The sequence below is a fragment of the Cataglyphis hispanica genome, chromosome 7 (assembly GCF_021464435.1).
Source record: "Cataglyphis hispanica isolate Lineage 1 chromosome 7, ULB_Chis1_1.0, whole genome shotgun sequence".
NCBI lineage: Eukaryota > Metazoa > Arthropoda > Insecta > Hymenoptera > Formicidae > Cataglyphis > Cataglyphis hispanica.
In genome coordinates this window covers 1894975-1904088 of record NC_065960.1, presented here as the reverse complement: position 1 = coordinate 1904088, position 9114 = coordinate 1894975, and the positions used below count along the sequence as shown (strand labels likewise).

Here is a 9114-nt window from a genome sequence, read left to right as displayed (position 1 = left end):
TTAATATTTCAGTGTTGTTATAATCGAAAGATTTATTTTGCATGTGACTTTGGAATAGAAAGTTGTCATAAACGTTCGACACACTCTATGAATATTTGTCTCTCTCTTCGCTTTCAAGTCGTATAATAAATTATCATCGATTGTCATAATTCTAAGATGTTAATGCATAACATAATGCAAAGAACGGAGCGATAATATCCATCTTTTTATTTTATAAGAAAAAGTGCGCACATGTAAGCGAATAATCGTCGCGTTCTCCGGGTTCTTTCTTATTGTTAGCGCCAATCGAGATAAAGAGAGAGAGAGAGAGAGGTACCTAGGCAAAAGACACAGACGCTTCGTAGACGTTCAAGATTTAATTAATAAACGTTATTACGATTAAACACGAAGAAGACACATAAATCGTTAATCGTCTTTGTTTTTTTTTTTTCTTGTGCGCTTACATATTATGGACGCCGGAAACAGGGATGTGATGTACGCCAAGTGATGCCCGCACGCCCGTAATATCCCCGAATCATACGCAATCCACCTCTCTTCCGTTCCGTATAATCGTTCTACTTTACAACAATATAAAACAGTTATTTACATCGACGGTTAGGAGGATTCGAAAACGATGAGAATGTCGAGAGAAAACTTAGACGTCTAAAGATTTTGCTCGCCTCAATGAGTGTGCGTGTGGCATGTAAGTGTGAGAATGAGCGTGTACGTCTTTTTCGAGTGGTCTTTTCGCGAGGCATCGTTGCGAACTGAAAGGGAAGAGATGTCCAGGTGACGTGGAAATCGAAACGAGATGGTCCTCGCGAGAGTAAAGTCTACATTTTTCGAACAATCAATGTGTCATCGAATGTATATCGAATGTTATTTGATCACACTTGATTAATTAATCGACTTATATTTAATATCGTGACGTTACTTTATAGAGACGATATTTTTTTTCGAGAGCGCGAATTAACTTTCGTGACGCGCTAAAGGGCATCATGTTTGATTGACCGTTAATTAGATCGGCGTGAGTATCGGTTTTACGACAAAAGGCTCGGGTCGGTGAAACGCTCAGGCACCGATCGACTTTGAGAAAATCTCTTTTTTTTTTACTTGTCAAACTTGTCCGTTGTTATCGAACATTGAAACTTAATTGAGAAATGACGACCGAGATCGAATATATCCACGGAACAAAATCAACGCGCATGAACTTTGATATTTGCAAAAATTTGCTACATCATATGCGCCGAATCAATGTGTATGAAGCGGAAAAATTCCGAGAGATATATTTTTATTGGCGCACATGAACATCGAGATCGCGTAAATACTCTTACGAATGAGACGCGATTGTGAGGTGCAACGTAGATGTTACGCATAACCGACGAGCTACGACAAATAACGTGACGGATTGGCTTGGTATTTAGTGTGTGTCGAAAGAGCTCTTTTCTTTTTTATTTTAAAAAATCGATGTCTGAGAAATGGTGTTCACAATAATATAGTACAACAACGTAACGGTATTACATATAGGTAATATATATATATAATATTTTTATATATTTTATATTTATATAATAATAGGTAAAATTCTTCTTTACCACAATATAACATGGCTATATACAAATATTACAAATTTTTTTCATTTAAAAGCCCTCACGGATCGACGCCGCAGAATCGATCTAGCGCGAGACTTAGGCAGCGATGCTTTTCCAAATTCGCTGCTTACTTTATTTTTTTTAATTGCACGATACAACAGGCTTGTGATTTTGTTAATCTTAAGTCAGTTTCTCCTCCCCTCAATGCGATTAAACAAAGAGAGAAATGAGGAGAGAGAGAGAGAGAGAGAGAGAGAGAGAGAGAGAGAGAGAGAACGTGAGAGAGGGAGAGAAAAAAGTTTTTGTCTTTAGGGTATGTAAAAAAAGAGAATGGATGATATAAGAGAAAAAGGAAGAAGAAACAAAGAAAATTATTGAAAAATTTTAAAAATAAAATTTTAAAGGATGCAGGAAGGGAAACAGAAAGGAGAGACATTATTCCTATTTCACCTTCTAATACGAAATAAGAAATCTATATGAGTATAAATTTACACGTTCATGCAATTGAAGTGCTAGAGGATACTTTGGTCATGCTACATTCTATTATAGTTTTTCATCGATCTTTTTGATTAGATTAAAAAATGCGACTCAATAGATCTCTTCTCATTTTCTATTCTTGAAAAGAAATTCGTCTTTGAAAGATTAATTTGTCAACAAACATAATACAGTCCAAATTGTAAAATATGATAAACACATAAAATATAAAGTCAAATGCGGGATTCGCGTTCCGCCTTCGAATTTCAATTCATCGAAAGATAACTTATATCGATCCGTATTATGCAGATATTAGTTATTTTAATTGCATTTTCTCTCCGACATTCAATATCAAATGTTTGCTGAGAAAACAAAATCAGAATTTATCAGAGGATCTATAAGCGAGAGAAGATGCCTTTCTGAGGGCACTGTGTGCGCGCAGCAATAAGAGAAAGAGAGAGAGAGAGAGAGAGATCATAATGTAAAAATATGTATAGCTCCCTACAATCTCTGAAAGGCCGATAACTCCATATAACTATTACAATTACATTCTCACTCATTAAGATTAATGCGAGCTAAAATGAATGCTGTCGGATCGTATTTGAAAATAATAACTTATCTCATTTCACAATCTCTGATGAAATAATCTGATGAAATACGCAAGTTTAACGCATATAATATGTTTGCGTGATTAGAAAAGCAGCTGTTTTGCCTATCTTTCATTTCGATAAAAAAAATAGTACTTATTTAAATAAACGGGTCACTTAAACTAACTGCGAAATCACATGCAAATGTTGGAAAACCATTTATCTTCATGTTCCTTTTTCTTAATATTGGATTAACACTTCCGAATAATTTTCGTTTGCTTTTTTTCTCACACATTTGATTACATTTTTCACTGAATAAACTCTTCTGAATTTTAATTATGATTTGAATAAAGTCAACTGTAATCGTTCATAACATTTCCTAAAAGTTACAATATCCTTAAACCGAAGAATCAAGTCATAATTAATTTATTTCTAAGCAAATTAAAAAAATAACAATTGTACTAATCGTTTCTACGAAAAAGATATATAAAAGCTGTTAAAAAAAAAATAACTTTTTAAATTCATACAAAAGAAATTTAATATAACAAAACGTGTGCAGAGAAAATTATTTAAAAAATGAAAGAAAAAGATTTTGATATATTTTAATTATTTTCAAATGCACTCGTCGCCTTAATCAAAAATTTTGCAAATCGCGTGATACTAAATTTGCTTAACTGATAGTGCAGCGATTTATCTCATGTGATTCTTTTTCCGTTATGTTTATCGTTGCATACTTTATCCTTTGCTTCTTGAAAGCTTCGAATATCGAAATGCAGTAATGTTTCGCGCGAGATACATATTAAATGTAAGATAATAATAAACCTGTCTTCTCCTTTTCCAGTGATGTCACAAATTAGGATTCTGCGCTTCTCTTTTTTTCTCTGTCGTTTTGATACGATGATAATGACAAATTGACATGAACGATCTTGATTAATATTTAACTTGGTTTAAACCTTACGTTAAACGACCGATAATCATATACATACGTTTATATTGCACGATTATGAGTCAATAGAGCACGATCTTAAAATCTACGACGAATATCTACACGTTTTTGGCACCTCTTGCGTTTGTTTATACGCGGACGAAACTTTGCGAGTAAGAGAGAGAGAGAGAGAGAGAGAGAGAGAGAATTTCAACTACTACGATAAAATTTTTGGATATATCAATGATTTAAAAACTCTCTGGTGGTCACATTAATCACATTTTAAATACGTAAAGATTATCATTAAGTTTCTTTTCCGTCAAGAGAGGTAACACGCTCTTCCCGAACTTTTCCGTTTTGCATAAAAAAGCTCTCGCAGCCACGAAGTGTGCGCTGATAGCGGGAATGTGAGAAAAGAGGGATTCTCTCTCCGTTACACTTCGCTACTTACCAGAACTTTTTTAGCCTCGAAAGAAAATTCCGGACACATTTATCACTCATTGTAGACGGAAGATGATCTATATTTATAAGATATGAATATGTGTGTATACGTGTGTTATTTAGCGATAGCAAATTTACCTATTTCTCATTTTACGTTCGTTCAAATTTCAATCTATTTTTAATGTAAGATGAAATAGATGTGTATATAGAAGTATGCACTCGATTGGCCACCACAGGCTACGCTACTTCTGCATATTCTTGCAGCCAAATCCCGCAATGCTAATTGCCTACATTGTGTCTTTATCTAGAACAAAGAACTTTAAATGTTATCGAGAAAGGTATGATACGCTAATCACATGTACAGACGTAAGAATCGTCTTCTTGATTTCATCGTCGATTATCTTAATCTCGCGTTCGACTAATTATCAAACACACGCGTATAAAGTATAGTATATTACTTTCAAAAAACAATTGACAAAATCGCCGAGGGTACACGCATTATGATATTTCTCTTCCTACTCGTTATATTATCACCGTATTTATTCGCAGCAAATATATTAATAATAGAAATGATAGTTATAAGCGATCTTCAGAAAATGACAAATACAGAAATGATTATCAGTAACAGGATTGTACATCAAGAGAAACATATGGGATAAACCTGTTTCTGAAACTCTTACGCAATCTCCTCGTTGCCTTTGAATTTCTTCGACTTATTGTTAGTCAACTTCAATATCACAGATTCGATATTTATAATTTTCAATGGAAAAAAATGAAGTCTAAAAATCTAAATTAATTCAGTATTGTATCGCGGACACGATATTAAGGGAGAAAGAGGAAAAGTAAAAGGGAAAGAGTTCCCTATAGATAGACTATGTATTGTTAACGTGAATGACGTTTATGATTATAAGCTGTTACTTGTAAAGATGTAATGAGGAAAAGGAAAGAAAAATTTAGATTACTGCTGGCGTATACCGCCAATAGGCATCTCCCTCCTCTCTCACTTCTATGTCTTTATGCATTTTTTTACTTTTTAATACGTTCCTTCGTCGAGGAACATAATTGATCGTAATATTCTCTAAACTTTAAATTGGCCTAAACGGTAGATTACTTCACTATATAATTGCATTATGATAAAAGCATGTATAAATCAGTAAACATTTTCTTTTGTGCTTCTTAGAGACCATACATGATACAATATACAAAGTAGTGTAAAATAAAAAAAGGGTTAATAAAGATTTTTTTTTTTATATTACTTAATCGTCAAGTAACGGTTTATCACGAGTGGGAGACAACTTTTATTGAACACTGACCTGTTTCCAGAAAACATCTCAGATTTTTTTCGTATTGAAATATACTCAAATATATCCATAAAAAAAACAATGCAGATCTTCAAATCTTTATCATGCATAGATCGCGCGATTAAAAAAATGCATGCCATTAAACGAGAAAAAATATTCGTATAAAATCTACATATATATAAATTTATATGGCGTATAAATAAAATTTACTAAAAAATTTATTATTTATACACATATCTTGATACGCTATTGATTCCCTGCAAATTTGTCAGTGCCCAAAAAGTATCCCAATATATGTCAAAGTGTCTTAAGAATTAATCGCGACACCAAGACAGAATTTATTTTATCCTACACAATAGTCGATACGGGAGTATGTATGTATGTATGTGTGTGTGTGTGTGTGTGTGTGTGTGTGTGTGTGTGTGTGTGTGTGTGTGTGTGTGTGTGTGTGTGTGTGTGGTAAATGAGTAAAATCTCTTCCTTTAAAGTCGGTCTAACCTAAAGTGGGCTTCGGCGCTGGAATCCGATATGACCATCGTAGGGTCGGCGAGCATTTGTAGACCGTCCACGTCGATTGGATCGAGGCCCTGCCTGAGGGCGTCGTCCGACGGAAACATTTCCGGGTCAAAATCGCCCATCATCGCCGTACCTAGATCCTTTACGAATTCCGGATTTGTGAGATCGTCTGCACCGGAAAAGTCTGTAACACGGCAGTTATCGAGATGCCACCATCATTTTATCATCGAATTACACACACATTTGAAATTTTTTACGGAATTGACATAAATCGTTATCCTTTCATTTTTTTTTTCGATGAAAGTATAAGCTGCGTTATGTATAAATGTATTAAATATTCTTTACGGATAAAAATCGGCTTTAAAATATTATTGTAAAAAAAAAAAACGCGACGACTTATTCCGAGAATAATGGATAAAAGGAGCAAGATATTTTATGTCTTGTTACGCGGCCGCGTAATTAAAAAACTCATCGCACGTCCACCGCGGGGAATATACCTGTGAGAATGATCGTAGGTGTGTTTGGAGTTTGCGGTGTGAGCTGCTGAGTAGCGGTGGTCGTCGTCGTTACAGGTTGATACGCCATTTGCGGACTCGTGCTGAAGTATCCCGCGTCCCCGCTGCCTAATTCGCCACCGACATTAATCATGTCGTTCTGAAAAGCAAACAACGTGAGAAATTTAATAAATAAATAAAACATGTACGAGCGAAAAAAGAATGCTTTACGGTCTTTTTTTTTCCGAGAGGACATTATAACAGCGATTTTAAGAGACATACCTTGATAGTTTTTCTCACCTGTGCATAATTCGTAGTATGATTTGGTGATCCGATATACGACCCGATCGTGTTCGTCTGCACCGGCGTGTCCATCTGAAGTAGAGAAGAAAAAAGAAAGAAGATTCGTAGATGAGTCTCGTATAATTAAAAAGGTGGAAATTATAGCTGTTACAATCCTAATCTGATTCGTTATTTAACTTTAACGCATTGATTCATCTCGCGTGTACCGTGACGTCCCTTATAAGTGCTTTTTATAGAACGATATCGCGCACGCGGGAGGGAAAATAACGGAAGAGGAATATAAAGGGAGAAATGCAAGTACGATCGAAGCCGGTACGCGCGTTCGCTCCAAGTCTCCGGAAGATCACCGTTATCTTCTTCTCGACTTTGGAATCCATTACGGCATTAGTTACGGATTTCCGGATACTTCGTTTCCGCTTAATAGCCTTTGTCAAATGAAATCCCTTTTTGCTTAGGCGATATCTGGTAAAGAGCTTATTGCTTCGTCCTACATGTATATCCATTACTTCACATTTTCATATGATCGAATTTATTCATATAATATTTATCCCGAGATTTCCGATTCTTCCTTCGAAGAGAGGAAAATGATTTATAAAATTCCGCTGTGATTATACGAAACGATATTATAGATTATAGATAACAATTTCAAACAATCAATAGTTTGTGCGGATAAGGCTGTTTGGCTTCGAACTGATGGTTTTTTTTATGTCTATCGTAAAATATCGGTGTGCTTTTCCTCTATTAAGCCGACGCTATTCGCGTTAATATCAAACGCCACGGTAACGGCCACTTGTGCGTGTAACTGCGTGAGGGAGCGGAAAGAGGGTATCGCGTTAAGGCCCCGCGTCCGTGAAACTGGTCCTTTTAAAGCGCAACACGCACGCGACATATACGCATATTTCGCTATATGTTTATACGTAAGAACGCGTTTCCGGGTCGGTGGGATATCGCGATTATTATTATTATTATTATTAGCCTACAATCTTCTAATGAATATTTTATCAGGAGTCCACGCGATTATAACGCATTTTTCCCGTCCGCGTTACGAACGGCTCATTTAAAATATTCTCTCGACGCGATGTAATGTTTTAAACATCAGAGTATATAATATATGTACATACACGCACGCACATTGAGTATGATATCTCATTGTGATAGTAATATTTTCGCTTAATCCGCGAATATATATTTCATCCTACATCTGATATCTCTCCCTCGTGCAGTGCGACTTTCACGCACGAGAATACATTTGACGCGTGCATATTCAACATCGCTGTATGAAGGCACCGTGAAAGGAACATAGTATTTAAGAATTCGCAATTTTTTTTTATATCGATTAATTAGCGTGTATAAAACAATTAATCATACATTTCTCTTTTTCTCTCTTTTAAGATTTAATAAATAAATTTTAAATGTTAAAAGAGACGATGATTCTCTATGCTCGACCTTTTACATAATTACATGATTACTAATTTTATGACTCGGAGAAGCTTGCTTTTTGCGAGAGCCTTATATAAAAAAAGTATGCAATAATGCCGTGAGTTATTTAGTACTGAACTTGAATAAATAAAAATGTTTCAACTAATGGCGATATTTCACCTCTATCTGCGTGGTCCAGGTGCAACCGAGTTCCATCAGCTGTTGCGCAAATTTCGGCCACTCCTGAATTATGAATGCAGGCAACAGATAAACAGCAAGACTTAAGACATAAGTCTAGAGTCTAGTCTTAATACATAATCAAACATAATTAGCCGTCTTCCTTTTTTCATAATAAAGCTAGTTTCGAGATAAACCTATTCTTAGATACGATACTTTCGGCCGCGATCCTAACTAATTATGATTTATAATTAATGTCATATTATAGATATGTCTCTCTCTCTCTCTCTTTCTCTCCAGTTAATTAAAAAAAAAAAAAAAATGAATCGTAATTTGATGCTTTAAAGAATGGAAGGTTTGGACGGTGTAACTGAGTAGAATATCAAGTGACTCCGAGTAGGAATAATTCATACGAATCTTTCGCTTGGAATAATTCATTGCTTAGCATTAATTATAGCTTTGAAGGTCAAATCGTGGCTGAAGAGGAATAATGTTGGAATTCATGAAACCGATTAGCTTGTAAACGGTGACTCGAAAAACCATAAATTCCGTGAAAAATATTTATTACATTACTGATAAATACATCAGTATTAACTGAAATATGTAAATAAAACATTTATAGTCTTAAATTTAAGATTGTAAAGCCAATGGAACATAATTTTGTAATACCATCTCAAAATTTCAATATTATCAAAATTTATATTTGAATTCGTTTTTTTTTTTCATCCTTGCTATTACGTTAAATAAGTACAAACACCTTAGCGTCAGATACTTACCAGTCCCTTCGACATGCATAAAAAAAGATTGAGCGCCAATTAAGATCGGGTATCCTTTAATTAATCATAATTGATAGATTGTAGTTTTTATAATCATAGTAGTTTTTTATGTAATCAAGATTGCCGCGAT

General features: G+C 34.8%; 1 protein-coding gene across 4 annotated transcripts in view; it reads right to left on the bottom strand.

Moving 5' to 3' along the window:
* Positions 1–1066: 1066 nt before the first annotated feature.
* LOC126850911 (CREB-regulated transcription coactivator 1) overlaps positions 1067–9114 on the bottom strand; it is a 32892-nt gene continuing 24844 nt past the window's right edge. For 3 of the 4 annotated variants that reach the window (XM_050594378.1, XM_050594379.1, XM_050594381.1), the window contains 4 exons: positions 8212–8274; positions 6610–6684; positions 6313–6469; positions 1067–5999 (listed from right to left, as the gene is read on the bottom strand). In XM_050594378.1, the coding sequence (XP_050450335.1) occupies positions 5782–5999; positions 6313–6469; positions 6610–6684; positions 8212–8274 (513 nt within the window). In that variant the 3' untranslated portion in view covers positions 1067–5781. The remainder of the gene's footprint in view (positions 6000–6312; positions 6470–6609; positions 6685–8211; positions 8275–9114) is intronic. The other variant, XM_050594380.1, reaches the window with a different exon arrangement.